At 38.1% G+C, this 17547-nt stretch overlaps 2 protein-coding genes across 2 annotated transcripts in view; both read left to right on the forward strand.

The window, feature by feature from the left end:
• The first annotated feature begins 738 nt into the window (after positions 1 to 738).
• Positions 739 to 17547, forward strand: part of LOC130073205 (gastrula zinc finger protein XlCGF57.1-like) — a 250423-nt gene continuing 233614 nt past the window's right edge. The window contains exon 1 of the mRNA XM_056238675.1: positions 739 to 766. The gene's annotated coding sequence lies outside the window, so the exon portion shown is untranslated. The remainder of the gene's footprint in view (positions 767 to 17547) is intronic.
• Positions 3597 to 17547, forward strand: part of LOC130073201 (gastrula zinc finger protein XlCGF57.1-like) — a 28399-nt gene continuing 14448 nt past the window's right edge. Inside the window, exons 1-2 of the mRNA XM_056238671.1 lie at positions 3597 to 3729; positions 14896 to 15951. Coding sequence (XP_056094646.1) covers positions 3639 to 3729; positions 14896 to 15951 — 1147 coding nt within the window. The 5' untranslated portion in view covers positions 3597 to 3638. The remainder of the gene's footprint in view (positions 3730 to 14895; positions 15952 to 17547) is intronic.

Genomic DNA, 17547 nt, shown 5'->3' on the forward strand with positions numbered 1-17547 from the left:
TCTAGCGTTTATTGTTTTCTCTGCAGTTATAAAGACAAAGTTGGCAATTCTGGCTATACTAGGCTATATATTTAACTATTTGTGACTTGTGTTTTGAATATATGTTTCCTGCACTTTAGGCATTATGCACACATTTGTTCTCCACCTTGTGAATTGATTCCGACTTATTTCGTTTTTTATTTATTAGAAAGGTATATTCTGTTCTAATTTAATCCTGTCAATTAATTTTTGATTGTTTTTCAATGGATCCATGTGGATCAGTGTGGCCTTTTTGCGGTTATTTATGTTATTTCTTAGTTTTATTGTTTCAAAAATGTCTATACATTTTGTTCTATATTGTGTGATGTTCTGTACATCGTGGCTTTGAAATGTGGCAGCACATTTTTATTTATTTATTTTTGTTTATTATTTCTATTACCTTTTTCACGTGTTATACTGTATGTTTTAAAATCCTAAATTTGCAGACAAATGTTAATCATTGTCATGTAACAGAGGGCCAGACAATAGGAATGCAAATAACATATACTTTACATATAAACTATTGTGCTATATATATATATGGCCACAGTTCAGATTTTAATGTGGTATGTAACTGAATTCCTTTGACACACACACACACACACACACACACACACACACCTATCTTCAAAGCTTTTTTGTGATTTTAGACAGCAGCATTTGAACGGGACTTTTATTTTGTTCTGGCGATATGACGTCATAGGAACGCGCCGCTCTGCTGCATCTGTTGTGATTCGGCTGAAGAAAGGTTGGTGTTTTAAAGCTTATTGTGTTAATCAATGCAAACTTAAATCAATTTTATGTATGTTTTTTTCACACGCGATGTACTGTAAATTATGTATTATTGAATGTAACATTAAACGGCTTTATCTAACAATAACGAACGTTATTTAGTGAGTGAAACGCATCCAAACAAGCTACAAAAAATGTGCATCTCATTTCGCTCCCTATACCGTGAATCGGTTTATGGCCAGTTTAAACATGAATTCGGCCACGGGTAAGTCGCGACGTAGAAGTGATATTTTCGAAACGCCGCGACAAATGAATCAATTACATCGTAAAATGATTCAGTGATTCAAAGCGCTCGAATCACCGCACGCCGACGAGACTGCTGATCAAAACGTGTTATGACAACTTTTACAAATGTCTTCATTAAAGTGTACTTTAAATATATTGTGTACTTTAACTACTAAATAATCTACAATTATCAAACGTAAATAATTAATTACTATGAAGTGTCTCTATAACTTGTTCTTTTATTCATTCTTAATTTTGTGTTATATTGGCTGATCAGGGCATTTAAAGTCAGCACGAAATATAAATAAACCATATTCGGTCATTGTTTCTCACGTGGTCACTAAAAATAAATTTGTCAAATGATTTTCTGCTGTAAATAAAGTCATATGGTTGAAATAATAAGAACAAGTTTGTATTTAAGTTATACATTTATTATAACATGTAGGCTAACATAATATACCATTTAATTAAACATAACCGAATAAGTTAAATTTAATATTTTTTCAATTTAATTTGACATGTTATAGTTGAAATTATTTTCTGTCTTGCATTTTATCTTAAATTGATGGATGGCATTTTAAAAACATGGAAATTAGCAAAAAATAAGTTAATAGAGCCTCTTATTTACGTGAGGTAAATATAAAACTGCTTAAAATAATAATAATAAATAAAAAAATATATATATAAAGTTGCTTGGTTTATTTTTTTATCTATATAATACACATTGTAAAATTGTATTGCAAATATTGCTGCCAAAGTATCAACCCATTTCAAATGTTTACTTCCTTATTTTCTCTTTCTCCAATTTGTTCTTAACAGCTCACACTCACTGAGGTGGAGCAGTGACGATATATTGTTCTTTTAAATACTTTCAAAAATTTCAGTGATAAAAGTGTAAATCTTTAAAATGCATGCAAATTACAGAGAAGCACAACAGTTACCCTACGGTGCTCCGCAGTGGTCAAAAAGGACTTAAACTGTGAATTTTGAATTGATCTCTTGTAAACTCAGATATGTAAATTCGGAGGTCAATTAAAAGACCACATGACCTTGGTGTTTGTGAAAAAAAAAAAAAAAAAAAAAGTAATTCAGGCGGCGATTTTTAAGCGGGTGGTGGGAGAAAAACTCTCATTGTGGATTCGGACGGCAATAAAATCATCGGCTAGCCCCTGTAAATGTTGCAAATACCTTGCGTCCCTTATTTCGAAATTTACCCTTCAAATGTTAGCGGGTGATTAAACTATGAAGATTACTAACCAGCTGTCTGAGCTAGTTAAAAATATAACCACATGCTTTAGTGTTTTAGGAACATTTACATTTAGGTGTGCAGCTTATTTAAAAAAATAAAAACTTACCTCAACCAGATGAAATCCATTCCCTTCAACAGCGTGTTTGAATAAGGAAACCCTGTTCGAGGCGTAGCTATCTGAATGGAAAAGTCTAATGGGGGCCGAATGGCGCTGCTGGTGTGTACACACTCAGAGAAAATGATGTGTTCCAGTTTTAAAAACGTGCAGCAACGCGGTGCTTCGCTTCTCCCTCTTAAAGCGTTGGTTCACTCAATTTAAATTCTGTCTTTAATTACTCACCCTCATGTCGTTCCAAACCTCATGTCGTAAGACCTTCGTTCATCTTAGGAACACAAATGAAGATATTTTTGATGAAATCTGAGAGCTTTCTGTCCCTCCATTGACAGCTACGTCATTGCAACTTTCAAGGCCCAGAAAGGTAGTAAAAACATCATTAAAATTGTCCATGTGACTACAGTGGTTCAACCTTAATATTATGAAGCGACGAGAACTGTTTGTGCGCAAACCCCCCGAAAAAATAACGCAATTATTCAACAATCTCTTCTCTTCCACGTCATTCTCCTACGCTGTTGACGGTAAACAGTGCAGCGCTTCTGGGTTCTACGTCAGAACGTAGGCTCACTATTGGCCGATGCTGGTCGTGTGTGATGACCCAGGAGCTATCCAATAATGAGCCGACATACTGACGTAGAACCCAGAAGCGCTGCACTGTTTACCGTCAACAGCGTAGGAGAATGACGTGGAAGAGAAGAGATTGTTGAATAAAGTCGTTTTTTCTTTTTTTCCGCACAAAATATTCTCATCGCTTCCCAATATTAAGGTTAAACTACTGTAGTCACAGACTATATTTTGACTATGTCTTTACCACCTTTCTGGGCCTTGAAAGTAGCAATGACGTAGCTGTCAATAGAGGGACAGAAAGCTCTCAGATTTCATTAAAAATATCTTCATTTGTGTCCCGAAGATGAACGAAGGTCTTACGGGTTTGGAACGACATGAGGATGAATAATTACTGACAGAATTTTCATTTTTGGGTGAACTATCCCTTTAAGAGTTTCGATAGGAATAGGAAAAACAACTTCCGTTTCATGTCAACTTTAAGTCCATTAACTCTCACTCTGTCTGACTCTTACCACTGCACTGAACTACTGAACTAGAGCTGATTGAGACACACACAGAGATTTAGTGTGGATTTATTTATTTTTCTGTTAATTATTGTCATCTTAATCATGACAGAGTGTCCAAACACAGAAAAACTCCTGGTGAAGTGAAAGATCCACCTGACATACTATTATGAAGATGGCGTTTATTAAAGAAGAGAGTGAAGAAATAAAGATTGAAGAAACCTTCAGTGTGAAACAAGAAGAAACTGAGGAACAAACAGGTTGGTTTTATTCTCAAAGCTGAACTCAGTCCTTATTAAAATGTCAACAGATATGAATGATTTTTTAAAGAGAGTCCTGAATGTCCTAATTAAGGTGGCTCCTTTTCGGGACGGTCTCTTGGCAATGCAAATTAACGTGATGGGGTATACCCTCCTTAAGTACTGAAGCCTGATTGTTTCGCACCAGTGAAAATGACTGGCCAATAACTAGGGGTGGGGGAAAAAATCGATTCTTAGATGCATCGCGATGCGGACGTGGACGATTCTGAATCGATTCACAAATGTAAAAAAAATCGATTTTCAAAAAAAACAAAAAAACAGTTTTATATATATTTATAATAACGTAATATTGACGGAACGCGAAAGACGGAACTCTGAAGCGCGGAAGTGCAGTGGCCGGACCGTCTGTGGCGTGCACATAACAGAGACGCGATGGCTGAGCGCGCTAAATCCAAACACCCTCCTTGTTAGGTTAGCTGACGTGGAAATATTTTGGCTTCTGAAGTTGAAGGGGGAAAGGAGCTGGACAAGAGCAACCCTAGTTGTAAGCTTTGTAGAATAAAACTAACGACGGAAACACGACAAATATGAGAAGCCATTTGACACGTTTCCAGTCAGAGGAAAGAATTTACTACAAGTAACTTATGCTCCTAGTTCAGGCACACATTTATTTTCCTGTTGGTTCTTTGCAATGTTAATAAAATATATTGTACGTTAATTCTTTATGGGTCATTTACTTTTAAAGCAACGTATTTATAGTCACACACACACAAAAGATTCAGATAATCGATTTGTATGAATAAAAGTAATGATTTCTTTTTTCTTTCGCCCAAAAAAAATAAATAAAAATTCTTACCGACTCCAAACTTTTGAACGGTATTGTTTAATGTTACAAAAGCTTTCTATTTCAGATAAATGCTGTTCTTTTGAATTTCTGGGTGATTCTCTGAATTGGGTGCCCTAGAGTCCCCCAAACTTGCTTCAAAGATTTTCAATTGAAGGAAATCACAAAATGCCTTTTAATGCTGTCAGTTAATAGAACCAGGTGCCTTTGCATTATAATGCAACACAATTGCTTTAAAAAATGTATTTATTTATAATGGGTTGCCTAAGAAGTAGACAACAAGCATGTTTGTATGTCCTCACTAACCATCAATACATTTTCATTGAATATCAAACAAATAAAAAGTGCAATTAATACCAAAATGTTGCTGCTAATATAATCATATGTTGGTCTAGTGTATTTTAGTTTACTGTTGTGAAATGGAAAATCAATAATCGCTAATCGAGAATCGTTAATAATCGAAAATCGACTGTAATCGAATCGGGACTTCAATAATCGTAATCGAATCGAATCGGGAAATCAGACAGATTAACCACCCCTACCAATAACTTGAGTGCATGAGTGAGGGTGCTGGAGCCATCTGTGTGGCAATGTGTGGTTGGCCACTCAGATGTCTGCAGACTAGAGATGCGCGGATCAGCGTCACCCGAATCCGCAGCCAAAAACAAATCATCCACCCGCCACAATAATTTTCTCTGATTTAGATATCCGCACTAGAGGTCTCCTACCCGACCCGAGCCCGACGGGTCCTGAAAAACTCACGGGTTTGTAACTTAGTAAAACTATATAGGCTATACATATAGTTTGCGTGCCGTGTGCTTGGCTGCTTGCTGTGTTGTGATCGTAATTATATGAGCACGCGAGAGAGAAAGTAGATGTGCGCAGTTTCAGCCGTCCTCCTCTGATTGCGGTGTTGTGACCGGAATAGTGTGTGCGGGAGCACATGCACAAAACAGTTTTGTAAAATGATATATTAATTATTTTTATTTTTATCATATATCATTTTACAAAACTTTTTTGTGCATGTGGTCCCGCACGCGCTATTTCAGTCACAGCACTGCAATCAGAGGACGCGCTGAAACCATCAACTGTCGATGCTGTTCTCTTCCTTCATAACTCGTGCTGAGAAGGATAGGCTATATTTATGTAAATAGTTGTGCAACTGCGCAAACTTTGTTTTGAAGTGTAATGTTTGAGTTCATGGGGAATTTGTGACTGTTTCACCTGTTCAACCACATCGTTTCGTAATTAGTAAGTCCGTGCTTTTTCTTTTTTTTCTTGTGTGCTGACTGATGAGGGGGCCACTGTGCCTTGGTGAAACGGTGTTTGTAGGCTACATGTAGCCTATTTTTTTAAATTATTGTGGTAAGCAATCATAAAATAGGCTACAGCATATTGGAACAAAAAAAAAAGCTATTTACTGTGAGAAACGGACCTCGGGTTCGGGTCGGGCTTAAAATATAACCAGAATGTTCGGGTCGGGTTCGGGCTTAAGTTTAAAGCCCGTGCAGACCTCTAATCCGCACCCGACCCGCACCCAATGGTCAAATTACAATTATTCTTATGTGTTAAGTGGATGATAAATGGATTGATCACCTTCAAAAGCGGACTCGGCGACGCTAGAGCTGATGCGCGCATCTCTAATGGTAACATAATACACTGAGGAATGCTGCTTTTAAATGAACATTTATTTAAAACAATTTATTTGACAGTTTCATCTTCTTAATGGCATAAACACAGGCTTTACTCCCTTGAAACTTCCTCGTGTGTGTGTTGCGACTTCTCGAACACACCTGGCGGAAAAAGTATGTTTTAAACATGCTCATATTTTAGAGAATGTAGTTAAGATTTACGTTATTAATGATTTATCATATCCACCCGCGACCCACCAGCGATTAATCAATGTTATTTTTATTACTTGACCCGCCCGATCTGCGTATTATCCACAGTACCCCCGCGGATATAACCGCGATCCGCGCATCACTACTGCACACCTACACAGCAAATTAGGAGGCACTTTCGGCGCGGACGCGTTTGGAAAAAACGAGTGCGCCGCTTCCATTATGAGCGCGCATACCGCGCGGCTACATTTGAAACTGGGAACTTGAATGCGGTTTAATATTTTCGAGTCAATTGATTTCACCTACCAATCATATGAGAGGAGCGCAGCTCTAACTAACGTCACAAGCCTATCAGAAGCAGAGCAGGGCGGGTCCTGGCAACAGTGTGATTGAGATCCATCCATCCATACCTCACGTTAGCGTCGTCGGTGAAAGCATGGAGCGCAGAACTCCAGAAACAACATCAGGTGACTTTAATGTCATCATGGATGAAAAGAAAGAAAGGAGATGTGAGTTGGTTGATTTCGTAAATTAGCTCAGGTCAGCATAATCATATTTTCTGTCTACACCTTTTGATGTTAGCCTTATGTTGACTGAGCTAACATTAACATACACTGCTGCTAGGTAACTTCAGACTGTTAGTTAAATATTTAATGTAGAACATTCTGTGTAGCTTACTAAAAAAAACATTAGGTGTAGTGTAGGCCTAGCTACCATGAAAACGAGTCCACTTTAAACCGCTTCATTTTCTGTCAGCAATGTATGACAAGTAAAGTTAGTCCTGTTAACGTATGGGATTTTTTTTTTCAGCTTTAATGTTTTAAAATATTTAACACAATTAACGCTGCATCCGTTCTTTGTGATTCTTTAGCTAGGGTTATGATCACGCTCTTATTAGTTATTAGTTTGTCCACCAAATGCTTTAAACCATTAATGGGCAACAAGACAAACGAGAACGCACTTCAGTAAATGTCCTCCTCACACACACACGAGGCACAAAGTCGCGAACCAGTATCGAATTCTCTTTCGCGCTTGAACGAACAATAACACACACATTTATGCCAAAATGTCCGTTTTGTCGAGTATCCTCACAAGAATCAATCATTATTAACCTTAAATGAGTTAAATAAAACCTTAAATGGAAGTAAAGAGTAGTGAGAGAATAAGACCATAGAATAAGACGCGTGAGATCCTGTCACCAGCTGTAGATCTTAAAGTGACAGTAGCCACTAATTCTGTCTGTCAGTAAAGTTAACCAAAGAACAAAGGCAACAGAGAAAACTACTAACTACTCTTTGACTAAAGAACGCTTGTAGCTTTAATAAGGATTAATCTAATTTAATTTATAATTTATGCAGTGCGGACTATTTAATAACCCTAAAATTGTGGGGGAAAGAATTTATCGAGACATCATTAGCTCACTGATTCTTGAGAGTCGGGACAAAACATGTCCCACAAAGAAAAGTCTAATTTATAGCAAAAATTAAGAAATTCATCATGTATGACATACTTACAAAGTTAAATCTAAAGGAATTGTATATACCTATCTGATTTTTAGAATAAACCTTTTTATCTTTTTGGGGAAAAGTTGTTAAAATGTATGGTCTGTGGTTAGATGGTCCATGTTATTGCACTTGTCCTCAGCAAGAGGTTACAATATTAACCATCCCAAAAAAACTTTTAAAAAGCTCTACAATTGTGAAAACATATATATCAAATAAAAAATAAGGGGTATAAATATAAAAAACAATGCATGAATACATCAAACAATATTTTCCATAAATATCTGCCTATTAAAGTTGTGTCCTCAGTTTCTGTCAACTCCATCAGATTTTTTCATAAAGCTCTTTAAATCAGGAAATAGCATGGTCAGGTATATCCTTGAGGACCCCTTTTCATCTCCCTGTCTGTGGTGAATGCAGCACTACCACACATGCTCTGGTACATTTTACATTTTTTTATATTTTAGACAAACAATGTCAATATTCCTATGGTCACAGCTGCACCATGTCAATACCATCTTTCTGTTAAGATACTTTTTTTAAACCATAGTGGATTGAATTTAAGCATTTTAGTGAGGTTATTGGGACAGCTAGCAACTGAGGAAAAACTACCTAGATGCAGTGTACAATACATGTTTTGGCGGGAAAATACATGCCCTTTCGTCAACTCCGTCAGACGTCAACTCCGTCAGGTTCTATGTCTGACGGAGTTGACCTATAAGCTGACGGAGTTGACAAATCCACCAATAACCTCTTAATGTGCAAATATAATATTATTTGTGAATATAGTGAAGGGTTAAACTGTTATTTCAGGGTTTTATTTACACATAAATCCACATACATAGCATGCATTACATTATTTAACCATACGCATATCCGACGCCTGCTGCTCAAGGCATAAGCGCAGGTTAGACAAAAATTAAATCTTAAGTAAGCTAATTGAACCTGATTCTAAGCTACAGATTATGTGTTGCAGTATTGTTGTCAAGGAATGTCAATTTAAGATCACACCCAGTATAAAGTAGGCAGTGCAGGGCAATCACACATCCAACACACCCAAACACACACATACGCACACACACACACACACGCCACTTTAAAGTAAATGGCTACTTACAAAGGAGGAAAGGAAGAGGAGAAGAGATGGATGAGAAAAAGTAGAGCAGGAAGTGGTATAGGGGAGGTAGATGAAAACAGAGGGGGAGGAGGGCCCCTGGTTTCCCTTATTGTTTTTTTTTTTTTAAAGTTGGAAACGGTGTAATTTATAATAGTTGGAAACGGTGTATGTGCTTATAGTTTGCTTTACAGTAAGTTCAATACTCTAATAACAAGGAGTAGTTTAAGTAAGTTTAAAGAGCACATCTGTTCAATAATCACAATGCACACATATTTTTTGTCAACACCGTCAGTTTTTCATCAACACCGTCAGATCTTCATCAACACCGTCAGTTTTTCATCAACACCGTCAGATCTTCATCAACAGCGTTGGATGTATGTTTTTGTTTTTGTAAATTGTTTGGGGAAAAAAATGTTCTTCCTTCAGTTTATGTTGTTTTTGGAATAAAGGACCATCTGATCTACATCATCTTATGTTTTATTTATTTTAAGGAATTTGTTTTTACAATATTGAAATTAAAATCAAAGTTTGGAAATGCAAATATTTAGAAATCTGAGTTTTCAGAATAGTGTGAAATCACAACTTAAGTTTATATATTGTATTTTTTTTACATATCAGAGTAACTAAACACTATTACAATATACTTCAGAAATTTAGATTCTTTTTGGATTGGAAGAATTAAAATTGTATACTTTTTAGTGTGTCTGACGGAGTTGACACAAATCCAGTTCTGAAGGGAAACATGCTTATTTGTTAAAAATGTGTTTTTATTTAGAACCTGTTCCTTTACATGGTTAAATAGCTAAGACCTTTCTCTGCAGAAACATACAACTCTAATTGATATAGTGTGTATTTTTTTAAAAAGTTTTTTAAAACGTGTTTTGTCCCGACTCTCAAGAATCAGTGAGCTATATTAATATCAGTCATACTGGCCTTCATTAATAAAAAGATGCCATAAATGGTTCCATTTGAAAATAAGTCAGTCTGTGCTTTTCACTTTAAGCCCTGAATCAGGCTTCAGTATTCGAGAAAGGAGGGGATACCCCATAGTGTTAGCACACAATGTCCTGTTTCCTCTTCTCAGGAAAACAAGGTTACAAGAGAAACCAGAGACATTTTTTTTGACAATGAGCGGGTCCCCACATGTTGAGATCACATGACCAGACATACTAATGCTGCCTTCAGTGGGACCTGAGAACATCCTACTTCCAAGTAGGGCATTCGTGATTGCGTCACTCATTAAATTAAGAAAAATAATACAGCAGTAGCCTAAATAAAACAATTATTTTGTGTAACATTAAACCCAGTATCCATTTCTTAATTGAATACAATGAAAACCATTCATTTCTATCACTTAATAATGCAACAGTATCTAACAAAAAATTTATTTTTCATAAAGCGAACCATAAAATGTGAGTGATCAACTTTACATTTGTTGATTATAAGTAACTTTTTATCTTCTAATCATCAAAAGCGTTTGGTGTATCAGAAAGTACCAACATTTAAAGGAAATACGATTGAAAAACATAGCCTATCATGAAAAGACCAGGTGTAAATGCCTTCTGAAATGCATTTGAGATAGATTTAAATCCAATCACTTAAACCACTACAGGAGGTGGTTTGAGACGCATTGTAAATGCATCTGGTTGTTGAAGCAACCTATGTAAATTTGACTCCTCCCAAATATTGTAAAAAAATAAACACGAGCGTGTTATACAAGCTCTCGGTAGCCAGATATGACAGCATTGCCGCACACTAAACCTGGATAAGTTGAATTTACTAAAACAATGGAGGTAGATAACTTTACTTGATTACTTGAGTGAATTAAACTTTAAAATTCCAGCCCTTTCAACATCAGTGGCCTGTTGCGCAAGGCCAGTTTCAGTTTCTACCAAGGTAAGTTCAAGATGAGCTTGAACAAATTGTTTTTTTGGGGCTCAAGAAGGTGGATTGGTTTTTAGCGGGTTTCATTGCTATGGTAACTTGCGTTTTACAGCTCCAATACAACTTTATTCTGTATTGGAGATCGCAGACCAAAACTTGTCCAATCATCTGTGAGTAAAGATGCAATTAAGCCTCTCCCCCTGTATTTCTTACTCCAAATTAAAGTAGTTTCAGTGAATCAAACAATACGCTCTGCTCTCCATGTTCCGTTTATGTGGCTGTTTGCTGCATGTGACACACTTTCAGGTGCATGCCCTTTAGAGTTAATCTCAAACCCTGGATTAAACCTGAGTTGACAGAGAACTAGCGTTGTGAGCCTGTTGAGTCTGATCTAAACCAGGTTGGATTTGTCAACTGCAAACCTTCTCTGGAACTCAGTTTGTTCAACTACTTTCATGCAACAGGCCTCAGGAATCGCATGCAGTGATGTACAAACATTTCTGATGCAAACAGGGAAATGGTTCTGTTCTTGTATAACTTCCATGTTTGAGACTAATGTTTTAATAGCTGTGCTTACTACTCTCTTTTCACAGTTATTAGGGCAATACTTAAACTGCCAAATAATCTCTTCCTGTGATCTGCACAAAACAAGATAGTATATAATTAGAAAGCTATTAACCTATATAAAACAGGAGTACATCCATCTGTTTTTGTATTAAAACTGTTGATTAACTTAAAGGTAGAGTAGGCAATTTTCGGAGAGGCTAGCAATAGCAAGCTAGCTTTGAAAGCGTAAGATCCCTCCATCCCTTCAGAGCATCTCCAAAGCCACGCCTCCTTCAAAACACATGATCGCAAAACATTTATTTTGATATATAGATATTTATTTTTTTGTTCTTGTTTTATCTTTTCTTGTTCATTTTCCTGTTTAATTGGTGTCTAAGTATCACTGAATTTGTTACTCACCTATGTCTATTTTAGTTTATTATCCTGTGAACTAAACTGAACTTATCCTGTGTTTATATACTTTGTTTCCTCAGTTATCTGCCGGTTGTTTGGTTATTCAAAGCTATCACGTTTGTTTCTCCTTGGATCATCATCTTGTTTTGTTGAGTACAAATAAAGGCTGCTGAACATAGTCTTGTCTGCAAGACGTTACTGAACAACCGACCAAGAACAATTAAAAATGTGTTTACCAGCAGCAGTCTGTCCTACTGAGGAGACGTTAAACCGAGGTCCTGACTCTCTGTGGTCATTAAAAAATCCCAGGATGTCCTTCGAAAGAAAGTAGGGGTGTAAGCCTGGCATCCTGGCCAAATTTGCCCCTTGGCCTCTGTCCATCATGGCCTCCGAATCATCCCCATATACTGATTGGCTTCATCACTTTCTCCTCTCCACCAGTAAGCTGGCGTGTGGTGGGCGTTCTGGCGCAATATGGCTGCCGTCGCATCATCCAGGAGGATGATGCACATTAGTGGTGGTTGAGGAGATTCCCCCTTCCATGTAAAGCGCTTTGAGTACCCAGAAAAGCGCTATATAAATGTAACAAATTATTATATTATTATAGCAGTCTATCTAATCCTCCTCGCTAAGGAAGATCACTCCCTCAAGGATCACATCAGCGTATTCCTTAGTGTAGCCAACCACGTACATTTCCCAGATAATTTCCTGGTTGCCTTTTTAATTTTGGACCGAAGGAACCGCTGAAATCTGTTTTATTAAAAACCTTTGAGGGGATGCTGGCCCAATTTTTAGAACTGGCCTAGAAAGCAGTTGGATCTTCTTGGACCCAGAGCCAATACCTCTACCTGCCACGTATCCAGAGACAGTGCCAATGCCTCAGGGCTAGAACCTGCCACCATGTCCATCCCGCTGGTTCCGTCCAGTCAACTGGCTTCGCCTCTTCTGTTGGTTCTATCCAGTTACTTGTCTCCAGTGGTTCCGTCCAGTTCCCTGGCTCCTCCACATCCTTCCGATCTGTCATCCTTTCAGCTCCACTGACATAAGCATGGTCCTTAGTTTCCTCAGTTCTCTGTTAGTTTTTGTCTTTGTTTGGTTCTACAAAGCTGTCACGTTTGTGTTTGTCCTTGAATCCTCTTTTTGATTTCGGTTAAAATGGAGATTGCTGCATCTTAGATAAACATCTCAACCCTGCAAAACGTTACAAGGACCTGAACCATGCTAATGCTTGTCCACAAATGGCAATATACATCATCATACATCACAGCGAATGTTGTGGTCTGTTGTCAAAAGATCTAATAGCACTAGCAAAGAGATTAGATTAAATGCCAAAAGACGGTAAATCGTAACTTTTATATGGTGCTTAACTTGACTAACTAACTATTGAGAAGTGGTTCTGAGAGTATGTGTGTGTGTATATATATATATATATATATATATATATATACACTCACCGGCCACTTTATTTGTCGGCTGCACATCCATGATGCGAATCTCCCGTTCCACCACATCCCAAAGATGTTCTATTGGGTTGAGATCTGGTGACTGTGGAGGCCATTTTAGTACAGTGAACTCATTGTCATGTTCAAGAAACCAATTTGAAATGATTAGAGCTTTGTGACATGGTGGAAGTAGCCATCAGAGGATGGGTACATGTTGGCCATAAAGGGATGGACATGGTCAGAAACAATGCTTAGGTAGGCCGTGGCATTTAAACGATGCCCAATTGGCACTAAGGGGCCTAAAGTGTGCCAGGAAAACATCCCCCACACCATTACACCACCACCACCAGCCTGCACAGTGGTAACAAGGCATGATGGTTCCATGTTCTCATTCTGTTTACGCCAAATTCTGACTCTAACATCTGAATGTCTCAACAGAAATCGAGACTCATCAGACCAGGCAACATTTTTCCAGTCTTCAACTGTTCAATTTTGGTGAGCTCTTGCAAATTGTAGCCTCTTTTTCCTATTTGTAGTGGAGATGAGTGGTACCCGGTGGAGTCTTCTGCTGTTGTAGCCCATCCGCCTCAAGGTTGTGCGTGTTGTGGCTTCACAAATGCTTTGCTGCATACCTCGGTTGTAACGAGTGGTTATTTCAGTCACTGTTGCCCTTCTATCAGCTCGAACCAGTCTGGCCATTCTCCTCTGACCTCTGGCATCAACAAGGCATTTCCGCCCACAGAACTGCCGCTCACTGGATGTTTTTTCTTTTTCGGACCATTCTCTGTAAACCCTAGAGATGGTTGTGCGTGAAAATCCCAGTAGATTAGCAGTTTCTGAAATACTCAGACCAGCCCTTCTGGCACCAACAATCATGCCACGTTCAAAGTCACTCAAATCAACTTTCTTCCCCATACTGATGCTCGGTTTGAACTGCAGGAGATTGTCTTGACCATGTCTACATGCCTAAATGCACTGAGTTGCCGCCATGTGATTGGCTGCTTAGAAATTAAGTGTTAACGAGCAGTTGGACAGGTGTACCTAATAAAGTGGCCGGTGAGTGTATATATATATATATATATATATAAACGCAACACTGAAAAAGAAAAGGTTGTTGATTGTGGCCTGTGGAATGTTGGTCCAATCCTCTTCCGGACCCCTTCACATTCCGGAGAAACTGCACATTTTAGAGTGGCCTTTTATTGTGGCCAGCCTAAGGCACACCTGTGCAATAATCATGCTGTCTAATCAGCATCTTGATATGCCACACCTGTGAGGTGGATAGATTATCTCGGCAAAGGAGAAGTGCTCACTAACACAGGTAAGACAGATTTGTGAACAATATTTGACAGAAATATTTTGGCCTTTTGTGTACATAGAAAAAAAATCTTAGATCTTTGAGTTCAGCTCATGAAAAATGGGGGCAAAAACAAAAGTGTTGCGTTTATAATTTTGTTCAGTGTATATTGTTGTTAGATATATGTTGTTGTTTTTGATACTTTACATGTCTAAATGTTGAGATGTTTGTCGCTTTTTGCCATTAAACTGTTTTTTGTTGTTGTTTTTTTTACCTTAGACCTGATGGCACTGGAAGAAGAGAGTCAAGAACTGAATGAAAAGGAAGAGAAAATTCAGAATGAGAAACATCATGATTTCATAACTGGAGAAAAATCTTTTAGTTGCTCACAAACTAAAAAGACTTCACAAAAAGGAGCTCAAAAGACAGGAGCTAGAAGTAATTTCACCTGCAAACAATGTGGAAAGAGTTTCACTCAAAATGAAAGCCTTAAAAGTCACATGAGAGTTCACACAGGAGAGAAGCCTTTCTCCTGCCAACAGTGTGGGAAAAGTTTCACTCAAAAAGGAAACCTGAAATTCCATATGAAAATTCACTCTAGAGAGAGTCAATACACCTGCCAACACTGTGGGAAAAGTTACACTCAAAAAGGAAGCCTTAAAGTCCACATGAGAATTCACACTGGAGAGTACCCTTTCACCTGCCAACAATGTGGGAAAAGTTTCACTCAAAAAGGAAGCCTTAAAAGCCACATGAGAAGTCACACTGGAGAGAGGCCTTTCACATGCCCTCAATGTGGAAAGGGTTTTAAACATAAACCAACCCTTACTGCCCACATGAGAATTCACACTGGAGAAAAGCCTTTCACCTGCACTCAGTGTGGTAAGAGTTTTACACACAAACCAACCCTTAGTGCCCACATGAGAATTCACACTGGAGAGAAGCCGTTTGTATGCAGTCAGTGTGGAAAAAGTTTCAGATTTACAGTAATTCTCAATGAGCACATGAGGATTCACTCAAGAGAGAACTGTTTTAAATGTCATCGGTGTGGAAGGAGTTTCACAGACAGGAAACATCTTATTAATCATGTAAAAATTCACATCGGCGAGAAGCCTTTCATGTGCGATCTCTGTGGAAGGAGTTTCACACTTAAAGGAAACCTTAAGATTCACATGAGAGTTCACACTGGAGAGAAGCCTTACACCTGCCCTCACTGTGGAAAGAGTTTTACGATTAAAGGAAACCTTGAGGTTCACATGAGAGTTCACACTGGAGAGAAGCCTTACAAGTGTCAGCGGTGTGCAAAGAGTTTCACATATCAAAGAGACTTGAAATGTCATTTACAAACTTATTCTGGAAAGAAATTGCAATGTTCTGAGTATGACAAGAGGTTAACAAAAAGGAGCAATTTAAGAAATCACCTGCACATTCACTCTGGAGGAAGGCGATTTAATTGTGATCAGTGTAAAAAAACATTTCTTTTGCCATTACATTTAAAGATACATATGAAAAGTCATGCAGATGTGAGACCCTATTCATGTTTTTATTGTGGAAAGCGTTTTAAATGGCTCAGCAATTTAAAATGGCACCAGAAAATATGTATCTGTGTAAAATCGAAGCTACGTTCACGTCCTATAATTTCTATTGTATAGAAGTTGTCACTCATATATTTGATTCAGTATAATACTTTGATATCAGTGTATTGAATAAATACATCTGCATGGCTTTCTGATAGTATTCAGGCCCATTTCCTTATGCTAAAATGCATTAAAAAAAATTCTCTCATTTTTTAACCATTACCATTCAAACCCCATTGACAAGTATTCAGACCCTTAACTTTGTTGAAGCACCTTTCTGCAGCCATTACAGCCTCAAGTCTTTTTTTGTGTATGATTTATAAAGTTTTACACAGCTGGATTTACGGATTATCTGCCATCTTTAGATCCTATTGAGATCTGTCAGTTTGGATGTGGACTTTCAGTGAACAGCCATTTTCAGGTTTATCCACAGATGTTCCATTGGGTTCAAGTCTGGGATTTGGCTGGGTCATTTAAGGACATTCACAAAGTCGTCCCTAAAGGCCCTAACATACTTACTGCAACGTTTTTTTTTTCCATTCTTTATTTTGGGGTAAAAGAAGTCCGAAATATGTGACCAACGGTATACTGTTAGGAAACATTCCGACGCCATCCACACTGCTGTGAGCCGAGTTTAGATTAATATGTAATGTATGTTTGGAGGAAATCAGGATGTTCAATCTGAGTATTGGGTCATAAAATCTCCTCTTTTCACATTAAATCACCAGTCCAGCTCCATCATTCTACTGGATCAGTGGTTCTCAAACCTGTCCTGGAGTACCCCCAACACTGCACGTTTTCTTTGTCTCCCTAATGTTTGATTAGGGAGACAAAGAAAACGTGCAGTGTTGGGGGTACTCCAGGACAGGTTTGAGAACCACTGCACTAGATAATGGTCCCTAAAAGCCCCGTTGTCACATTAGTTGCCTTTGCAGATGCTAAACAGACACATCTCTAAAGCCTGGTTCACACGGGATGATTTTAAAATTGATTTTCCAAACCTGAGAGACCCCACACACGGCGATAAAAAATCACGGGTCTAACAGTTTTGGTCGTACAGTGTGTGGTGCGCAGCCACACGGCAAAATCAACATCACACAAGAACCGATTTGACTCCCGAGCATTCCCAGGTCAGACGGAAAATCTCGCAAAATCCCTCGAGATAAACAATCATGGCGGACGAAGAGGATGCAGTGGCGATAGTTTGTAGTTTGTTTTTAACCCAAAAAAATAACTTTATCAAAAGAAAGGGCGATGGTCAAAGAATCTCCGACGTCCACCGGACTTTCTGGTGCGCCATGCTGCCGGCTGTTTTGATTTTGTTTCCCGGTGCTTCGTCACCTCACTTTCTGAT

The sequence above is a fragment of the Rhinichthys klamathensis genome, unplaced genomic scaffold (assembly GCF_029890125.1).
Source record: "Rhinichthys klamathensis goyatoka isolate OS25496 unplaced genomic scaffold, OSU_Roscu_1.1 h1tg000530l_1, whole genome shotgun sequence".
NCBI lineage: Eukaryota > Metazoa > Chordata > Actinopteri > Cypriniformes > Leuciscidae > Rhinichthys > Rhinichthys klamathensis.